This window comes from Ruditapes philippinarum, unplaced genomic scaffold (genome assembly GCF_026571515.1).
Source record: "Ruditapes philippinarum isolate M1 unplaced genomic scaffold, ASM2657151v2 ctg1243_1_1_1_1, whole genome shotgun sequence".
Taxonomy (NCBI): domain Eukaryota; kingdom Metazoa; phylum Mollusca; class Bivalvia; order Venerida; family Veneridae; genus Ruditapes; species Ruditapes philippinarum.
This window is the reverse complement of record NW_026856925.1, coordinates 109,713-132,516: the sequence shown is the minus strand read 5'-3', so window position 1 is coordinate 132,516 and position 22,804 is coordinate 109,713. Positions and strand designations below refer to the sequence as shown.

Sequence of the window (22,804 nt, the reverse complement as noted above, 5' to 3'; positions counted from 1 at the left end):
TGACCTCTAAGTGTCACCTGACCTTTGACCTTGAGACCTAGTTCATCTGCATGACACTGCTTCTTACAGTGGTGAACATTTGTATGAAGTTTCATTAGAATAACTCCATATGTATAGGAGAAATGCTCTGGACAAAATCTATATTTTATCATTTTTAGTGACCTTTACTATCATATTTAGTGACCTTGACCTTGCATATATTAACCTATATCACATGTTTCACACCAGTTGTCGTGATAATGACCATTTGTGTTTTAATCCCTCAATAAATGATAATTAAATGGTCTAAATACACTTCTGAACTTTGACCTCTATATGTGACCTTGACCCAAAGGACCTTAATTTTGAATGTGACACTCCACCTCACAATGGTGAACATTTGTGCCAAGTTATTTTGAAATCCCTCTGCATGTAGAAGTTTTGCTCCAGACAAGCGTTTATCAATGACCTCTAAGTGTGACCTTGATCCTTTGACCTGGCTTCTCATAATGGTGAACATTTCTATGAAGTTTCATTAAAATTCCTCCATGTGTGTTTGAGATCAGATATGCTCCGGACAAAAACTGGATGCCGTGAAACTATAATACAATCTGTTTTTCAATCGGGGGTAAAAATATTATATTTTAAATGCCTGCTTTATATCTTATGACTTACATTGTGACTAGAACCATTTACATTACTTGTAGACCCCACCTTAGGATAACTCCTGTCAAGTCTGGTGAAAATTCATCATGTTGTTTAAAGAAATGGAGGGCGACGATGAACAACAGACACACTGCCATCACAAAAGCTCACTGGAGTACAAAAAGTAGGTGTCATGTGAGAAGGTTCTGGTGAGCTAAACAGACACATACTGCATCAACAAAGTGTGAGGAAACATTATAAGATAGTCTTGGCTTGAATAAGACTTTAGCTAATAACATCCATAGCCTGTACAATCTTATCGAAAACACATAAAATAGCAGTTTTAATATATTTATTGTGTGTAACTATCAATACAAAGTAAGAAATGAATCTGAAATGTCACCTTGTAAATATTGTAATACACAAGTTAACATACAGCTGTCACCTACCTACCAACCACTCTATAACTATGACTAAAAACTGAAGTTGATAATTAAATTTGTAAGTCACTAATGGCACAAACATCATTTAAAAAGGTGACAGTTATTAATACCCCCTAGAATGCTATCTAAAAGTAAATGGACCGTGCTCATGCCATCATTACAGATTAAGAACTAGTGCCGTCAGAAATGTTTTTCATACTGTTCGCTTCATAATTTACATTTTTACATCCTCTAACTAATAATGAACAGCTTCAAATCAAATTCAGAACAAATCTATTTCATAATTTCAACAAAACGTGCTCCTTAAAACATGTAGTTACAAAGTTGACCGACAGCAAACTTTCACACTCCTGACATTGTTAAATTAAAAGATTTTTAATGTCCACAAATCCCTGAAATTTTTAACCATCCCTGAATCACTTTTAAATTGTCCTGGCTATTTAATTTCCTGCAGTAATACTAATATTTCACCATCGTGAACTAAACAAGACCATTATCGTGTCAATTTTGCTATCTGGCACTCTCCATATCTGTAAAGAACTGATGTTTCAATGCTTCCTCTGCACTTATACGAGTAAAGGGATTCAAGTCCAGTAACCTTGACAACAAATCAAATGCAGAGTCGGGTATTTGTCTCCATGAAGCCTCCGCCTCGGCAGTCATTTTCTTTTTATTAGAAGACTGTTTACTCATTGGTGCAGTTCGTAGTTTCATACACATTGTTCGTATGTCTAAACAAGGCTGTTGTGGGTTACAGATCATGTTCTTACCTAAAATAATCAATAAATCAATTTCCATACATCAATGATGTAAACAGGATGGTTTGTTTTTCTACAATTTTTTAATTTTTTTTATTAGAGTTTTCTAAAGGTTAGATATGTTACTTTAAAATAAATTGTTTCGATTGTCAAATCAAAATAACAAAGGTATAAAAGTTATAGTTATATGGCTACTTTTCAGCTTTTTAGGTAGAGGAAGACCTCAGGCACCCCTCTTTGATTTATCATAGCCATTAGAAGGCACCAGAGTAGAACCACAGACTTTTTGCAAACTAGCTGGATAGCTTCCTCACATGAAACAATCCAAAGAGCCTGACGAAATTCAAACACCCATAGCATTTACTTTCAGAGGCCTATGATTTGAAGTAAGTGACTTTAATTACATGGCCATGGATGACCCTATTTATAACTATCAACAACATAAAAGGCATATGGTATGAAGCGACTTTTAATCACTTATCCTTGGAGTACCCTATTAATAACATTATCAACATGAAACGGTTATTTTATAACATCACTTGATATTGTCTTTTTTGATATAGTGTGACTCTAAAGAAACTCAAAACTTACCACAAGCTTTTGCGGCATTTTTCACTGCCTCACTACCAAATGTGCTAATTATTTGAGCAAGTGCTGTGAGGTCATCATTGGCACGGAAAAACGGGTACCGACCACTCAATAACGACAGGAATATCACCCCAGCTGACCATATATCCACAGCTGTTTGAAAAAATAGGGAAAAAAAATTACATCAAATCTAGCACTTTATTCTGAAACACTTTACACATCTATATACTTATTTATTACCCTTCCAGATTTTTTGCGCCTTTTTGATTGGATATTGATCACCCGAAAGATATTGATAATTTGATATAACCGAGCCAGACGGGTAATATACACATTAAATTTCCCCGTTGGGTATTTTCTTGTTTTGGGCCTATAATTGTCCAAAGACAACTTCAAGCATTTGTTAAAGATCATTTTTATATACAGAAAAAAAAATATTTAACTTGACAAATTTATAGCCATTTCTCTATGGTGAAAGTAATTAGATCTATGTTTCCTACATTGAACAAAGGTGATAAGTGTTTTTTTTAAAAACATTTCTAAAGCTATCTGCTCTCTAATGCCTTTTCAAATGACTAACAACATTCAGGAAACATTCTTCAAATATCAAGCAACACTTGTACAAGATAACTCTAAAGCACTATTCCACAACATAAATCCTGTCTAAATCTGACAGAAAGCTTAACATAACCAAATTTGCAGAATCCTAATTTAACCCTTCACTGGTGGAATTTTGGAATGAATTTGCCCTATTTTCAATTTAGAACAGTTCATTTGCAGTTTAAAGAATTTCAATATCAAAATACAAACATTGAGCTACTAACAGTATTGAGCCTGGTCAGACTGCATGGAAGTGCAGACTGACCTGGCTCTATACTGGTGGCAAAGGCTTATCCAATTACCCTTCTAACAGGTCAGGGGTTAAAGGCTGAATCAACTATATAATGTATATAAGTTCTCAATAAAAAGGTAACTTTTCAAAGTATCATAGAGATATTAACATGAAGGACATATACATGAAGGACATATACATAAAGGATATCTATGTGAAGGATATATACTTGAAGGACATATACATGAAGGATATTTATGTGAAGGATATATACTTGAAGGACATACAGTACAGCTCGCGCGGAATGTACATTTTTTGTGCTTCCTCCGCAATCGACGTTTAAGCAAACTCCTTAATCCACCGCGTTTTTCTGAGCGTAATCGCGGAGAAATAACCTGGACCACAATCGCGGAGTTTTAGAGAGTTTAAAGGTATTATCGCGGAGATTCTCCAAGAAAATCACGATTTATTAGTTGATATTCTATTTTAAAATTATCCCTTTTCATTAAAGTAATTTTCCTTTTTCACTAAAGAAACTACATTTGTAATTATCTTAATTGTTATTTATTTTTGTTTTGAAATTTGTAGGTCCACTTGATTAATCGATCATAGTATTTCTTGTGAACAATCTTCTTGAAACAACGTACCGCTGAATCATGTCTACATCGTATTTTGTTTTTATACTTTATTTGGCATTTTTGTTGCTGTTTTTAGGACAAGGATACTGTAGGTGTATATAAGTTTTTTTATGTTTTGAAGCGCATTGGAAATGTTGGCATATGTTGGAAATAGGCCATGGAGCTAGATATACATGTACTGTAGATATATATCCGTTATTTCAATCTCCGGTAAATGCAGAGACCTTACAGATAGCTCTGTGGTAAATATGTCAACATGAAAAACTATAACATCCCTATTTATATTTTGTAAAGAAATAAGATCAACAGTTTTGAAAAATTGACGTGTACATGTAATACTACACCCATATTGTTTTATATTTTACCTGCATGTTTTTTAAAATAAGTCGGTCTCCATGCTTTGCTCATGACTCCACATATTTAATTTGGTCAACAACACAAATTATAAAGTTTTTTTTTTTATGATTTTAAAGTTAATAAGACATTGGTTACCTGTTTATATACATGTACAGTTCTTGACCTACACTGTATACGTTTCCCAACGCGTACACGATGTCTATTTCAAATGTCCACAAATTTGTACAACAAAACTAGTACGTCCTCACTGATAATTTTATGTGTCAACAGCAAAAATTATAATGTCTTCACCTTTTACAATTCTCTATAATAATTTACGATAATATATATCTGTGTTTTATACCGAGTTTCTCTTCTCAATATAAATGTATACACACTGGTGAAAAACTATACCCACTTCATTTTCAATAAATAAGATTGAACGTTTTTTTTTTCTCATTCTGTGTATAATGATATTGGTTTCAAAATACTTTTTAATTTTATAAATCATTTATAATCATTAACGTTTTTTTTTTCCAGCAAGATGACCATGCATGGAAGATTTCAAGAGTTTCCAGAGACGATGTGCCGTATCTAAATAACTTCTTACTTGAACGTATAACTAATACTAATAATAATATTTGTTCTACAAAGGTTGACAAATAAAAGAAGTGAACAAAGAATATTATGATATTATACTGTGTATCATTGTTCTTTGCCTTCCCCCTCCCCTTTTTTAAGCCGGTAAACATACATGTACATGGGACGCTTTACAGAAGGTGGGTATGTAATCACTTACGGAGACACTAAGAACTACAATGTATTCAACAGTAAGTCTCCTCATGGTAGAGGAACATATTTATTCAATATTTGCATAGATGATATATTTGGTAAGTGACAAATACTTGGAACATTTTTTTTTGAGTATGTTGTTTGACGTCAACGCCAATGACTGAGCGCCGTTTGCACATACTTATCTTTTTGCTCAGATGTGCACATGCTTGTCAAAAGTTGTTTGTTATAATTATTTTTTTAATGAAGATACATTGTGCCTTTTGATAAGGACCATCCCACAAATCCTAAGTTTTATCATTCAGAAAGTCTGTCTTGACGTCTTCAAAGCTTACAGTACATATCTTCTGAAGATCGACGCAGCCTTAATCCGTGAAATTTCTCCACCGAACTTCATATAATATGTAGATAATCTCAATCCAAAAGTACAAGATTAAGAAAAAGAAAAGAAACGAGAAGAGAATGTGAAGTTGAACTCTTAAGGAGAATACAACTCGCTTCTTTTTCTGAATTATTAAAACTGCTACGGTCCTGAAATGAAAACAAATACATGTATATAAAATTATTATTATTACAAACATAAAACAGTGTACAATCTGTTTTCAAAGATGACTCGTTAGAAATAAAATGATGGGAAGAGACGATGGATCTAAAGATAAACATGTATATAAATGTATTGAATTTGATGATACACAAAAACAAGTAGGTCTAACATTAAAAACCGTACACAGTTACTACAAGAACAACAACAACAATCACTTTTACAAAAGTTTAGATATATTTATAACATGAATTGTTTGATATAAATTCGTTGAAAGACAACGCATTATAGGTGTCTCATCAAGTTAAATAATAAACATATGCATACGATATAATATACGCTCATCTCTATTATTATGTAATAGGTATAAATATAAACACGTGTGCAATGTTCCGGAATACCGGCCAGGTAACAGATAATATCTTTGCTGAAATCGAAAGTAGATCTACAACATACATTTACAAGAAACAATTTCTTTAATTTTGATCATTTTTATGAATTTTATTTGCACCAATTGAAAGAAAAGTTACGGAGAATCGCGGAGGACTGAAATACACCGTTTTTTAAGTAAAATACTGCCGCTTTCAGCGAATTTCTGTCTCCGCGACACCTCCGAAAATTGCGGAGTTTTAGGGAGTTTCTCGGCGATTTTTCTCCAAGGGAAAAGGAAAAAAGTACATTCCGCGCGAGCTGTACTGTATACATGAAGGATATTTATGTGAAGGATATATACACGAAGGACATATACGTGAAGGATATATACATGAAGGACGTATACATGAATGATATATACGTGAAGGATATCTACATGATTGACATACCTGTTGACTGTTCGGGACATTTTATCAGCACTTCTGGTGACCTAAATCCAGGTGTTCCAGCTCTAGGTGCATTCTGATTACTCCTAAAATGATGTAGATTATCAATTTCAATATTAATTCAGATGGTTATTACTGTTTTACTTTGTACAATTTATTGGGATTTTTAAGGTTTTTTGTTTTGTTTTTTGGTGTGTATCAGGTGGTAACTGCCTATGACAGGCAGATTTTATAAAAAAAAGTTTTTACTTTCAGAAAAAAGTAATATTGACAAGAAATGATTATGGTCTTGTCAGGTAAATGAAAAGTCTACAAAGATAATGTTTAGACAAAATTAATCATTCAAAAAACAATGGCTGGTTACAACTTAAAATGTTAGTGGAAGACAAATAAGCTTGAATTTTTTGTCTTTTGTTGGGTTTTACATCACACCAACACAATATATTCTAAAAAATCTTTACTTAGCTTATATTGGTTGTTTTTAAAAAAAAACATTCCTTTAAATATTACAACTGACTGGATAATGTAAATATGATATCACTAGGTACATAAATCATGTATACAACTACGTTATCGGAAGATAACAAAGGGAAGCTAAATCCAAATGAAAATCATAACTTTCCCTTAGAAACGGCTAATCACAAGAACGGGGTTATCACAAGGAAAATTTATATATAATTGAATCTCAATTCCAATTTGAACAGCTAAGCTCTCTGCTTTTTCCACTTTTACAGATCTTCATGATTAACATACCTAGCTGAACATAAGGAACATATTTGTGGTTTTCCGTAGCACTGACAGGCTGTGGGCTGGTAACGATGACTCGACGATTTACGCTGTGACAATATATCATCTTCCTTATCTTTGGCCAACAGCGCCCTCTTTGCTAGTAACATCCTCCGCGGAGATTTCACACGCCGGGCGAACAGGGAGTTACTGACAGGAGGAGTGTATTGACGGGTTTTAGAGTCGGAGCTTGGTGTTTCTTTGGCAACTTTAAAGTTATTTTGGCTCTCCGGTGTACCAGCGTTGTTGACTTCGACCTTGGAAAAGATACAAATTCATGAAACGTTTTGTGTTCCTGCAAAATGTTTGTGTTACTAGGCATCAAGAACTTGCAGGGCCCTCTCTATATTTAGGGGAAACAGTGCCTTTAATCATAGCACGGGAATTTTTCCCTTTCTGACAACTTTTGCTGCACATACAAAAAATTGTGATAATACTCCTGTTGTTCAACATTAATTTTTTTCACAAAAAGCAACTTTTAATAGGATATCATTAAAGAGCTACTACTTTTGGAAGATATAGGTCAGTAAAATTTTTATTTGTTTTTGTTTTCGATGGGAAATTGTTTAATCATAATAGGCCAGTCATAATAGAAATTATAGTAAAACTAATTCCTTCAGAAATGTTTTCACGATTAAATAAAAGATAAACATTATCTACATTTTGAGAAAAAAGTCCTCAAAAAATCTCCTTGCAGAATCCTGAAAAATCGATCATAAAGATTTAGTAAAAATCAATATTTAAATGTGTCTCTTAAATTACACCATACTTTATTTTTATACACGTTCGGTGACGTCACGTTTATTATATTTGCGTCGAAAGATCTGAAGTTACTTCAATTCCAGCATTCCTAGTGCAAAGGTGAGTAATTTTAGTCATTCTTATATTCTTCTGTATAATTTTTAGGGAAAAATATGTCAGTAGATAGATTTAATTGACCACCAATCAATCGATTACGCAGATGACAAAATGTGTCATATAATTTCGCGATTTTAAACACAATTTTGAATAAAGTAATCATTAAAAGTGAGTTTATCTTTTACTCACTGTTCTACATTGTTTTCTTTTGTACAATTATCTAAAATGACACAGAATTGACCTCACATCTTACTGAGTATTTAAAAAATGTGTATGCACAAGTAATGTAAATTGTTCTTCTCTACGGAAGCGTGTTGTGACCAAAATCACGAAAATCTTGGGATATTTTTCAAAATGTGAATTTTGACTTATTTCAAAGAGTTGGTATGTTTTATGAATTGTGGAAATCATAATTAAATCAGATAATATGTTAACTTGATGTAAACAAACGTATTTTGTAATACATAATGCATTTCTAAGTGAAATGATAATATTCCAGCATGTTATATGAAAAATAGACAGCGTATCCAATAGGGTGTAATCAAGCTAAAACTATTACCTATTAATGAGGAAGCTGTTACTGAAACTTTATTCATTACTTTTACTTCTTAACAGAAGACAGGGCTGAAAATTAGCGGTCGCCCAGTCGCCCACGGCGACTTAATTTGTAATTGGGCCACCAAAAATTTCAAAATAGTCGTCCAGTCGGCGACTATAAAAATCGGCCGTAGATTAAATTAATATCCGCCATTAAATCAACTCATGTGAAAAATCAAAGGAGCAAATTGGCTCCAAAATTATTAAATTGGCTCAAGAAAATCACGATTGGCAGTATTACTTTTGGAATCTCCAGTCTAAATTTAGCATTTGCTATTTTAAGAATGGAAAAGTACACATTTGGTTTTCCATTTTCAATTTCCGCTTTACTGCTTCTTATCTCAAAACACAGCGACACAGTCTACTTCTTGTGGGTCATTGACTGGTTTATATTTTTATCTCCCCTTCTGTATTAAATATCGATATGAAAAGTAACACAGTCTAATACACTGGCCCTCACCGTTGATTTAAGTTTTGTAACCCCTGAAGCTCTTGCAGAAGTATTCATTTATAAATGGCTTATGACTGTGAAATATTAAAGAAAGATTCAGTTAAGTAACATACAAACAGAAAATGCCTTCAGATAACTTATACTGATTCCTATACTCTTATAATGACAGTAGTACATGTGATTTTATTCCTTAATTATCTTTAGTTTAGAATTTTCAATATTATTTTCTTCACTCTTCTTACTTTCAAACTTGTTTCTTCTGTATTATTTCAGATACAGATAGTCTTCAAGCCAAATCTTTGTCATTAACCAAGCAAGGTGAAGCAGCACATTGGAATGTGTTTCTGCTGTTACTGTCATGCCACTGACTTAACCAGGCAAATGTCATAGCTACTGAGCGGGAAGCTTTTATAATTATTGACTGTAAATTTTATAAGTTTGATGTGTTAATGTGATAAAAAATGTAGGAACCAAAATAAAAAAGTGGACAATATAGTTAATGTTTTTCTAAATACCTCATGCCGTACCATTCTGCCTTATTTGAAAATAAAATACAGGCACGCAATTTTCGTTGCCAAAAAATTGGCTAAAAAAAAATTTGCCAGTGCTAGTCCCTTTCTGTTCATAATTTGTTGGTCCACTAATATATTTACTGGGCCACCAAAATTTTACAGTCAGTGGCCCAGGTGGCCACCAAGCTTAAATGGTTAGTTTTTATCCCTGGAAGACATGGAATTAAAACCCAAATTATTATGCCAATTATTTGATTCTTTTGTAGGTTCAATCATATCATATGTATCTGAGAGTATGGGGTCATAGCAAATCAAAAGATAATTGAGCGTATTCACTTTAAGTATTGTAAAAGAATTTTAAATGTTAGAGCCAATACAAGCAATGTTCGTATATACGGCAAACTCGGTCATTACCCATTGTATATAATTCGATACGTAAGAATAATTTAGTTTTGGTGCAAATTGATAAATACTGACAATATAATTTCACGGAAAACATATGAATTAAGTTTATCTGATTGTTATAAACTTAAGGTAAAAAACTGGGTATCAAATGTTAAAGAAATGCTAGATATATATGGTTTATCCGAATACTTTTTTGAAAATAATATCGTAGATAGTAAATAAAAATAAAAAAGTAAATAAAAAAAATTGTAAAGAATTATATTCATACGAAAACTATCTTAACATATTACCAAAGGATCTTAGATTTTACATCACAAGAATTAGAATGTCTGCACATACACTAAGAGTACAAACGGGTAGGTAGGGTCAAAATAGAATCCCAAGGAGTGAAAGATATTGTTTATGTTGTAATACTATGGATTTAAGAAGCGCTGAAGAGCTATAGGTTAAGTAATAGATATACCATTGCTGCGTTGACGATTTCTGGGTTTGCGTAAATTATACCATAATCACGTGACCTTTCTTATGCCTTAACCTCACGAGACGAAGTCATGCAACTTCGTCTCGTGAGGTTAAGGCATAAGAAAGGTCACGTGATTATGGTATAATTTACGCAAACCCAGAAATCGTCAACGCAGCAATGGTATATCTATTACTTATTCTATCATTCTAGACAATTTGGATAAGTCTAATAATCTAATGTCAAAATGCAATAGATTTCACTTATCAAAATGGTTTTAAAACACAAAATTTACTTGAATACTAAGATGACATATTCAAAGAGAAAATTAAAATGAGGTGTTAACAGACCAGACTTCAAAATTGCATTTGATATAGATTTTAATCATATCTTTTCCGATCCTGAACCATTTTATTCTTATTATAACATATTCAATTTGCTTCAACTGTTTTCTTTTAAATGTTGTGTTGCTCACAATACCAGTGCCAGTTGTATGTATATTTTAAGTAATGTTTTCCATTTTGTTGTCAGCATTTATAGAACAGTTGTTGTATTATTAGTTAGAAGATGGATAGACACGTGACTTCTACACAAGGGGTATTGAAATGTGAGAGAAAAATGGCTTTTTACGTAGACATATCTTATTGAATGAATGAAAACAAAACAATTGGGTGTCAACAGAACTTGATATATCAACACACATTTACATCATTGTTTTACAGCATGATTATAATAAATGCACATACAAAAGAGTTTGCTCATACCAACATTTTCTCAGGTGTTTCCCTACTATATCATTTCAATATCTTTTTGATAATGTTTTATGGACTTTATATATCTTATTTTCAGAGGAAGGGCTAAACATAGTATAGAATGGTTGATTGCAGAAGACAATATTTAGCGAGAGTCCAGCCTTTTATATTTTGGCGAACATAATTGGATGTGGCAAGAGCTTTCCATATTTCCAAGTTAGGAGAGGCTAAATGGGTTCTGTTTGAAAAGAACCAGCATTTTTGAAAAGCAATTAACAGGTAAATCAAAGAAAACCCCTCTATAATTTTAATACACAGTTGGTGTACCAGATTCAATTTTGTGTGCTACTGCATATATAACTTTTCTAAAGGAAATTCACATTTGTAAAAGTTAAATGTTTTTTTTTTAAAAGTGTTTTATTTTTAATGTCCAAAACTGCAGTTTTCTTACATTCTCGGAATTACTTAGATTAGAGATTTGTTTGTTGGTTTTTATTTCACATCAACACTTTACAGGTCATATAATAACTTTCAAGCTTTACTGGTGAAGGAAAAAGTGTGACATAGGTATTATTTTTAGCGCGTAGAACCACCAATATTCTATAAGCTAGTTTGGGATAGCTTTGTCAGATAATAGATTCCAAAACCCAGACAGGACTCGAACCTACATCGTTAACACCGTAAGTAGCAAGTGTTTTGAAGTCAGTGACCTTTAACACTCGACCAAAACTTCCAATTTAGTTATCTGTATGAAAGTATAGGTGCCGTTTTGTTCAGTATTTCCTACTTATGTGGCACATTATAATGTTTCACAGTCAGGGCTACTTTCAGCCGATAGGCAATTTACACGCTTTAAATTTGTTATAACAATATAACATGAAACATATTTTCTAAAGAAGAAAGCCGAGGCACATTTTTGCTGAGGCTAAACGTGCCGTGCCTCATTAATGTATGAATTATTTGTAGATAATGCAATATAAAAATATAAATCTAAAAGCACAATCATATCTTGCTTTTCATAGTACCTACATTTTCAGTTTGACATAAAATTGTTTTATTTTAAAAGCAGAATGCAAAGTTCGCATTTTTATATTTCATATATTATGTTGTTACAATTTTACAGATGCGAAACAATGTGTCTCTGTGAAAAGGGCAGGCTAAAGGTTTCAACAGCACCGGCCGAAAAAGTGGAGATATAATTTCAGCATTGAACAAGGGCAGGGCAATATATATATATACATGTGTAGCGTTGTCAGACTATATGGATAGTCGGGCCTCGGTGACAAAAATGATGAAATAACATTGTGTTTTTTCAGTGTCTGAACATTCAGAAGATTCATTTTATTTTAAAATGTCTTTTTACAATATTTTTTCTTTACAAAACTTCCATGGTAAAGTAAGTGCAATTTAGCATTGGTAAGATATTTACTTGAAGGATTGATTTTCAGAACAGAAATGCAAATACAATGTAAATAAATAATAATTATTTGTGTAAAATATAATGCAATTTTGAATTATAATATGAGTTTAGATAGATTCATACAACTTTAATCTTGGAAGAGCTAATTTTTAAGAATATGTAATGGAATCTGACTTAAAGTAAAAAAAATATTTATCATTAGCGGGTGGGGTAATGTTTTATACCAGTCTAAATGATGATGTATAGATTATGCAGTGTTGCGACTTTTTGAATGTAATCAACATTGGTTGAAGTGTTTTGGATTAAATAAAGCATGTTTGTGTATTAATGTGTTACTTTGTTAATGACCATATTTGCGTAGAACATCTGGGTTATTTAATTTCACAGATTTTTCTAATTGAAAACACATAATTTCAAAACATGACATTTTTAGCATTTTGTACTTCGAATTTTTTTGAGGACTTTTTTCCTGTAGCAACACATATATAGTAGATAATAAATATGCAAATATCTTTTCTGAAGGAATTTGTTTGAGGTTGGGTCTTATTTTTGGCTAAAATGCCTAGCCTATAAGACATAATGGTAGAAAAAGGAATTGGACAGTATTTAATAAACATTATGTTAGTTTCTTCAAGGAATCTTTTCCGAACTGTAAGATGAATGGCTGAGAGTTCTATAGTCCATTTATCAATAGGAAACGAGGCTATCTTTTAAACTTGCACACTTTATTCAGCACATGATAAACTACTGACATTCAGTACAAATGCTGTAATTGCTGAACCATTATTGTTTTAACACAACTTCTACCCCTTGAACATACCTGTGTAAGAATACCTTTCCTGGCAGATGTGGAGACTGGTGTAGATGTACCGGTCCTGGCAGCTGTGTTTTCTGTGGCTTTACATACTGTAGCCTTGTGTGCCAAGCCAAAATCTACTAGTGCATATCTAAAAATACATAATATTTCTATATAAGTTTCATTGTGAACGAGCTACAACAAAGGGTCATTATTCAAAAATTGTCAGATTACCCAGGACAAATAAATATTTTGATTTGCAGTCTGCATAATAAAATTTTAAGATCATAGGCCATTTGGGCCTTCAACCTAGGCAAAAGTTAAGGCCCTGAAAGATCATAACAGGCCCAAAACATTTACTGTGCAAAATACAGACAACCATTTATTTTATGTTTTATTCACAACAAGACTCAATTTAGGATCTACTTAACTATAGAAAATTAATCAGACACTTTCTAAATATGAATTTCTTTTTTTTATTGTCTTATAATCCAAACTCCTCAGGATTTAAACACGCATCAGTCAAAGGCAAGTGCTTTGAAATCAACGACCTTAACCAATCAGTCACAGGCACTCCCTCTTTTACTGCCAGACTGGTTCCTATTTTTTTTTGCATAACTTAATACAAATATAATGAATATTCATTTAATTTTTTTTCATTATAACACAAAATGGAACAGAAAATTTCCAGCTTACCTTTTAGTTTTTCTGTCACAAAGAAAATTGCTTGGTTTAACATCTCGGTGAATAATATCAAACATGTGGACACGACGGAGGGCAATCAGTAAATTCTTAATATAGTCGTGAACTTCCTGTAAACTCATATGCAGAATATAGTCCTGTAAAAACAACAACAATAATTTGTGACTATTCATGACATTAGTTTATCATTGTGTTTATTCATATATGTCTAACAATTAATGTAGGAAGTATATGACAAGAAACAGATCAACCGTGCTTTTCTTTCTACAAGGTTTTCTAAAATATTCATCATTTTAACAGCACTTTTAAGACATTTTTTATATGACACACTTATTACAATTCATATATTCATCAATAAAGCAGGCAGCTGGGCAGTTAAACAGTACTTCTAAGATCTATGGGGGAAAATGATGAGTAAATAAAATGTTTACATTATTTGACTTTCTTTTCCTCTAAGATCAGAAAAGGCCAATTTTGAATTAAAACATATTTCTATTAGCTACATTACAAACTTTTCTTTCCTGTTATGTTTTGATTTCAGCAAAGTTAACCATACACAAACACTAATTACAGCAATTCTGTCATGTGTCTATCCTATAACTGGACCATTTATTGATTAAGTTCAGTATTTGATAAAATATTCATATTATACAATATTATTTGCAGACCTATGCTACCAGGAAGATGGCCATTTTATCACTATATTGTAAATTGCTCAAATTGTAGGCCGAGCTAAAACCCCAAACTATCAATATACATTTGTGTTCAAAATCTTAATTCAAAGCAAGGCAAGAGCATTATATAAACAAGGGTGCCATAGTCACAAAATACGCCCGTTTACGAAACCTTTAGATTGAGATGGGGGCATTATGGATAAGTGTTATCTAGCAAGCAAGTTTTTATCCTTGGCACTGTGTTGTTAAATGAACCTTAAAACAAATCAGTAGGGAAGATACGCACAGGATGTGTGACCTTGACCTTGGTCGCAGGGACCTGAATAATGCACGGCACTCAGCCTCACAATGATGAACATTTGTGCCAAATTATATTGAAATCTCTATGCATGTAGAAGTTTTGCTCCATACAAGCGTTTTGCTATGAGCTCTAACTGTGACCTTCACCTTTGACCTAGAGACTTGGTTCATGTGCAGGGCACTCATCTCATGGTGGTGAACAATTCTATAAAGTAACATTAAAATTCCTCCATGCATGTAGAAAATATGCTCCGGACAACATCTGGATATTTAATCATCTCCAGTGACCTTGACCTTGCAAATATTAACCTAAATTAAATGTGTCACACCTGTAGTCATGATAGTTACCATTTGTGCTACAATCCATCAATAAATGATGACTAAATGGTCCCTATACACATCTTCAAATTTTTATCTAAACTTTGACCTCTATGTGTGGCCTTGACCTTGACTGCAGGGACCTGAATTTTGTGCGCGACACTCGGCCTCACAATGGTGAACATTTGTGCCAAGTTATATTGAAATCCCTCTATGCATGTGGAAGTTTTGCTCCGGACAAGCATTTTTCAATGAGCTCTAAGTGTGACCTTGACCTTTGACCTAGAGACCCAGTTCATGTGCGTGACATGGCTTCTCATAATGGTGAACATTTCTATGAAATTTCATTAAAATCCCTCCATGCGTGTAGGAGATATGCTCCGGACAAAATCTGGTTATTTCATCATCTTTAGTGACCTTGACCTTGTATATATTGACCTAAATTATATGTATCACAGCCATAGTCTTGATAATGACCATTTGTGTTACAATCCCTCAATAAATGATGACTAAATGGTCCATATACACATCACCATATTTTTATCTGAACTTTGACCTCTATGTGTGACCTTGACATTGGCCGAAAGGACCTGAATCTTGCGCGCGACACTCCGCCTCACAATGGTGAACATTTGTGTCAAGTAATATTGAAATCCCTCTATACATGTGGAAGTTTTACTCCGGACAAGCATTTTTCAATGAGCTCTAAGTGTGACCTTGACCTTTGACCTAGAGACCTGGTTCATGTGCGCGACACTGCTCCTCATAGTGGTGAACATTTCTATAAAGTTTCATTAAAATCCCTCCATACGTGTAGGAGATATGCTCCGGACAAAATCTGGATATTTCATCATCTTTAGTGACCTTGACCTTGTATATATTGACCTAAATTATATGTATCACAGCCATAGTCTTGAAAATGACCATTTGTGTTACAATCCCTCAATAAATGATGACTAAATGGTCCATACACACATCTTCATATTTTTATCTGAACTTTGACCTCTATGTGTGACCTTGACCTTGGCCGCAAGGACCTGAATCTTGCGCGCGACACTCCGCCTCACAATGGTGAACATTTGTGCCAAGTAATATTGAAATCCCTCCATACATGTGGAAGTTTTGCTCTGGACAAGCATTTTTCAATGAGCTCTAAGTGTGACCTTGACCTTTGACCTAAGGACCTGGTTCATGTGCGCGACACTGCTCCTCATAGTGGTGAACATTTCTATGAAGTTTCATTAAAATCCCTCCATACATGTAGGAGATATGCTCCGGACAAAATTGGACGCCGCCCGCCTGCCCGCCAGGGGCGTTCCCAGAATACGTCCCGTTTTTCAAACGGGCGTATAATTATGCATTTAAACTTTTGAAACATGACTTTTAAGATATTTGAACTATCAATGTACTATACTAAAATCTAAATTATGCTTTTGAATTCTTGAAAATTTCATCACTATGCACAACTTTCAAATACTGCACTCTTATGTTTACATGTACCTACGCTCACATTTGTTTTGGGCCGTTTCTGGCCCAGTGGTTAAGGTTGTTGACTTTCAACCACTTGCTCACGGCTGTAGGTTTGAGCTGCCCAGGTGTCTTCAGATTCTTTCGGGAACGCTTTCCAGCTAGCTAACAAAACGTTTGTGGTTCTACTTGGGGCTGCCATTGATGGACAATTTTGTATCGATATATCGAGAGACAAATATCGACTTTAACAGTAGATGCAATGAAAAACATTTAAATACGTGTTTTAAATAAGGATCATGGTGTTACGCATGCTTGTATTAGACATAACAAATACTACAAACTAACAAAAGTTTGTTTTTTTCTGTAATTTTTGTCACTGACATTTGAAAACAGAGTTTGAAGTTCAAGTTAGCCAAGAAAACTGGAAAAAAGTGACTTCTCTTATTATGCAAAATAGAGAGGTATATTCACTAACAGAAATAAACAAATTTTAGCTTGTATCTATATTTGAAAGTCTGTATCGATATTGTATCAGACGATGAATATTGATAATATATCAATATCGCGATATTCAATGACAGCTCTAGTTCTACTCAGGTGCTCATTTGTACCTGAAATAACCCAGAGGGGCACCGGAGGTCCTCCTTTGCCAGTAAAGCTGGAAAATCGCCATAACACCTATACTGTGTTGGTGTGATGATAAAACAAAAAATTTTTTTATTTAAAAATGGTGACCTTTTTAACATTTACTTTTATAAACTAAAAAGTTATTAAAATACTGTACCTGAAATTTTTCATGAGGAAAGTACTGCATCACTATGACAACATGGTCTCTGTTTCTTATACACAACTCCACACCCATTACATTATCACAACCTCTATAATATAAAATATGTCATTTACAACAATGTCTTTTTCTCTTGTATCTATCTTCAAACAATCTCTTTTATTGTTCTATGTTTATAGTTTACTCTTCATCTCTTTATGCAATTTACCAAAGAATACTGACGGTACCTCCTCCTAGGTGGCATCACCCCCCACACACACACATCCCCACAAAATAATGATATTTCATCAAAATACACTACAATACTCATTAAAGAACCAATGAAAATAATGTTATCATTATAATTACTATGGGTAAATTACGATCTTCCATCTGAAGTATTCAAATTCAGAATAATTAAATTTCATCATTAATTTAACATCAGACAAATCTTTATATCAGCCTTAAATATTATAGAATTAGAGATGATAAAACTAAAGTTACCCAATCTCAAGTAGGCAACGTAGTTCTCCTTCTATCCTGGATGGATGACTTGTTGGTATAATGTGCTTCAATGCAAACAGTTGATCCAGTTCCGGGTAGTGCTTCAACCGTGCTAGAAACACTGAACTAAATGTACCTGTAAAATAATTCCAGATAATACAAATTTATCAATATAATTGAGTCGCATCATGACAAAACCAACATATTGCGTTTGCGACCAGCATGGATCCAGACCAGCCGGTGCATCCGCTCAGTCTGATCAGGATCCATGCTGTTCGCTATTAGTTTCTCTACTTGTTATAGGGTTTGTAAGCAAACAGCATGTAGGGTTTGTAAGCAAACAGCATGGATCCCGATCAGACTGCATGGATGCGCAGGCTGGTCTAGATCTATGCTGGTCGCAAATGCACTATGTTGGTTTTGTCATGGCGCGGCTCATATATATTTTCATGAGCTTCAAGACTTTTTTGTTAAAGTTTAGGTAACTCAGTGCCACCTTTTCTTTGATGACTGTCAGCATCATTTTAAATCAAGCAAATCACAAGGCAGACCTATATCCTAATAGTATAAAATTGTTATTTCCCTGAATTCAAAATAACCAGTTCTTCAGAGGTAATTTTTAAATTCAAAACATGGATAAATTTTATACAAAATGATTTTATTCACATAACAAAATGGAAAGCGAACTGCAATAATACAGTAAAATATATAAGGCAAATTGTTTTTCTCTGGCTTGTTGTTAAAATAATTGTTTATAGTTAAATTTTAAGCATAAGAAAGGTATATACATAAAACATTTGGAAGTCTAAATTTCTGATATTCACAAAGAAGACTTATACCTTCACCAATTTTATCAATGACTTCGAAATGTTGTTCAACTTCTGGCACAAACTCATACAAACAGTCTATTTCCTCTTGTACATCCACTGCAAAACAAATATACAAATAAATAACTGAAAATGTTATACAACACATATCTATAATCATGAACTGTTAATCCACATTCTGAGAATATGTAAGGACATGCTGAGTGCCGCCTTTCCATATGTAACTGCCAATTTCTCCAATACATGTAACTTACAACTTTGGTTATTTCAAATTGCTCTTTTAATGGCTTTAATTCACAAGTTCATGTATATATGCAATTCCCTAAACATTTTTTGACCAAAAAATGATGATCCCTTGGGTATCAGGATACTTAAATTTTTCCATCACATTGTAATAATAAACAAAGACTTGAGTTTTATTTTTCTGATATTACCAAATAGCAGACTTCCCGAAATACGTTGGTCCGACGGACATGTCCGATAAATTTTGATCAGGTCTGACGATTTTTTATTCCGGATCGGTCCGAATGTCCTGCTTTTATCCAAGCCGCATGAATACAAAATGGCGTCGCTAAAGCTGCCAAAGCTGGGAAAAACGAAAATCTACGTCAGAGGAGCGCGCAGAACAGCAATAAAAGGATGAAAAGAATAGACCTGAGACAAAATTTAATGAAAAATGGAAGCAGGACCATGAATCGTTGGTGTATAACAGGGAGGAGATGAAAATGCACTGTATGGAATGTGCCGATTTTTACGGCGAAAAAATTAAAAACAAAAAGTGTCTTAGAAATAGATCTACAAACACAAGTTTTTCTTTGATTTTGATCAATTTTATTTGGTCTGACAGATTTCGTTTCGGTCCGACAGATTTTCATGGTTTGTCAGACCGCATGTCTGACAGTTTTTTTTAACTTTCGGGAAGTCTGAAATAGTATCTTTAACTTCAAGACATATGGCAAAATTTAAAATTTAAGTCAAACAAGAGGGCCATGATGGCCCTGAGGTCGCTCACCTGTATATAGGCCCCCGAAGCGGGGCCAGTTTAAACCCCAGGGCTTTTATTTGAACAAACTTGGAATTAAGACACCCATTAGAAGATGTTTCATGATGTTAAGTTTTTGCTATACACATATAAGGAAACACAATGACCTTCTCCCCCCCTCCCCCCGGCAGAGTTAATTTTAACCCAAGGGCTTTTATTTGAACAAACTTAGTTGACACCCATAAGAAGATGTTTCTTGCTAAACATCTAAGCTCTAGCTCATTGGGTTTTTTAAAACAAGATTTTTTAAGTTTTTACTATACACATATAGTTAAAAACAATGACACCCCTGGGGCGGGGCCAATTTTGACCCCGGGGCTTTTATTTGAACAAACTTTGTAGACACTTATTAGAAGATGTTTCATGCTTAATATCTAAACTCTAGCTATTTGGGTTTTTTCAAAGAAGATTTTTTAAGTTTTTGCTATACACATATAGGGCCATCCTTAAAAAAATGTTTGTTTGCAGTAACGCGACCGACTCACAAAATTTGCCCCTACTCAAATTTTTTTTTCATGGTCTGGATAAAAAAAATTATTTTGGAATCAGAAAATTATACCTTGTACTTTGTTTTTCATTCTTTTAAAGGTTAATAGAAGAAATAAAATGTAATGTTATTAAATTAGAATTCAGTCATCAATTTATTAATTGTTGCCAGATTATCAAAGCATATATTGTCCAGCATTTTGAAATTCCATGTTTTTTTAGGAGTACAGTTCAATAAAAAAAAAAAAAAAAAAAAAAATCGACCTACCTACCCACCTTGAAAATTCTGGGTCGGGTTACTGCAAACAAACATTTTTTTAAGGATGGCCTAAGGAAATCAATGACCCCCGGGGCGGGGTCAATTTTGACCCCAGGGCTTTAATTTGAACAAACTTTGTAGACACTCACTAGAAGATGTTTCATGCTTAATATCTAAACTCTAGCTATTTGGGATTTTTTCAAAGAAGGTTTTTTAAGTTTTTGCTATACACATATAAGGAAAATCAATACCTTTTAATAAAATTATTGAACTGTCACATCCGAAAAGTCATGATTAAATTCTCTCATTTAATTAAATTCCTTGTACAGCCGATATACAAATGGCCGCCATACAGTGCGCGAAATCTGATTGGCTAATTCAAATGCAAGCGTTTAAATGAGTCCAGAAGTTTCTAATGGAATATTTTTTCAACGAAATAATTTCCCATGCACCGTCAGTGTGTTCGAATATATTTTTCCGTTCAAAAAATTGGAATCAATCTGTAAAACGCCTTACTTAACCAGTATGGCCGATGAGCAAAATAGACTGATATTTATATTTTATTTTTAATTAATAAGTAGATCTACATTGTTTGAAAGTTTTTGTTAATGATAGACCATGCAATTGAAAGAACAGAATATAAGCTTTTGAATAAAGCTTGAAAGGCAAGTCAACAGACATTTTTTTAATTTTTCAAAATGCTACGCGTTTATGAGCAATAACTATTAGACGTCAGGCTTGACCAACATAAAACTATACAGTGATTTTCCTACTTATATAACAGACTCCGAAAAAAGGCCTCTTCCCAATTGAAATTTTCTTTAAAATCATGCAGTTTTCCCAAAAATCTGAACTTAAACCAGCTTTTTTACTTCCCAAATCAACAATTTTAGCGATGATTTTTCCCAAAATCAAGAGGCAAAGGCCACTTCCCAATGAAGTGAGAAAAATCACTGCTATAACAAGCCTGTAACGTCTAATCTATTGGACTAGGCCAAGTGGTTAACGCTAGTAATCTACATGTAAGAATTGCTGGCTGCATGGGTTCAAACTAAGTTTAAGTCCTTGGACAATCTCACTCATATAAGTCATAATTCGCTTAGAATTGGTTGGTCAAGGAACAGATTTAAGTGTGCCAAATTATTTTTCAGCTTCCTAGATGACCTAAAATAACTTCTCTACAACTTACATGGCAGTCGCACGGGTTTGTGTTTCTTGCCACTTGTTCCTCTCTGTACTGATTGATCCAAGTCCATCTTCTGTAGAGATGAAAATTATATACAATCAAAAATTATGTATTCTAAAATGAAGTTAGTCTGAACAGATGTCAGTCGCAACTAATTTTAACAGAAAGTTAGGTAACATAAAAAAGTTATAAACTTACATACGCAGCGTGATAAGCACTGACATTTACATTAGACTAAATTAATCGAGAACTATTTATCATATCCAATAGTTTGCAAGGGCCCAAACAACAATTATAACCAAATATTTACACGTTACCTTTTCCTTTTGTTTACAAAAAAGCGCGCGTTTTCCGATGTTGACGGTGTTGCATTAAAATTTCTACATGTGATAATGGGTATGACTAGACACCGGAAAGGGCCTCTTTCCGCGGAAAGGACTTGACATGACCGGAAAGGGTCGATTTTATTCTCATTAATGGCATTTTGCAAAACATTTCAATAAATATAATTACAATTTATTGAAACAAATACATATATGAATAAATTGATATCTTTTTTTTTAAAAAAATCGGTATGATTTTGAGAAAAAAATCAATCAGCCCTAAAACCGCAATGACCGGAAAGGACTTTACATGATCGGAAAGGGCTGCATACCTTCGTTGTACATAATGCATTTTTTAAAGATTTCAATAAACATAATTACAAATAAATATAGAAAATAAACATATATCTTACATTAAAAATGGTTTAGATTTCATACGAAATTCGGCCAGTCCTAATTAACTGATCGGAAATGACTTAATAAGAGTGATAGGAAAGGGCCGACTATTTTTTTTATATTGGGAATATTTGAAATATTTCA

General features: G+C 33.4%; 1 protein-coding gene across 2 annotated transcripts; it reads right to left on the bottom strand.

Moving 5' to 3' along the window:
- Positions 1–959: 959 nt before the first annotated feature.
- On the bottom strand, positions 960–22,334 carry LOC132748157 (cell division cycle 7-related protein kinase-like). 2 transcript variants are annotated; one of them, XM_060737705.1, is made up of 11 exons: positions 22,259–22,334; positions 21,945–22,014; positions 18,981–19,067; positions 18,142–18,277; positions 17,656–17,749; positions 14,104–14,246; positions 13,432–13,558; positions 7,124–7,413; positions 6,374–6,456; positions 2,417–2,566; positions 960–1,837 (listed from the first exon to the last, which is right to left on the bottom strand). In XM_060737705.1, exons 2-11 carry the CDS (start codon positions 22,009–22,011, stop codon positions 1,578–1,580), a joined length of 1,437 nt encoding a protein of 478 aa, XP_060593688.1. In that variant the 5' UTR covers positions 22,012–22,014; positions 22,259–22,334; the 3' UTR covers positions 960–1,577. The 2 variants fall into 2 exon arrangements, with proteins under 2 accessions (XP_060593688.1, XP_060593690.1); XM_060737707.1 differs by having other exon boundaries at positions 22,252–22,293.
- Positions 22,335–22,804: the final 470 nt, after the last annotated feature.

Bases quoted from the DNA above. Each gene is read 5' to 3' on its own strand.
- LOC132748157 (XM_060737705.1), bottom strand. From the start codon at position 22,011: ATGGACTTGGATCAATCAGTACAGAGAGGAACAAGTGGCAAGAAACAC. The intron at 14,247-17,655 runs GTACAGTATTTT...TTGTTTTTACAG, and splicing joins TTCCTCATGAAAAATTTCAG to GACTATATTCTGCATATGAG. The intron at 13,559-14,103 runs GTAAGCTGGAAA...ATGTATTTTTAG, and splicing joins TGTGACAGAAAAACTAAAAG to ATATGCACTAGTAGATTTTG.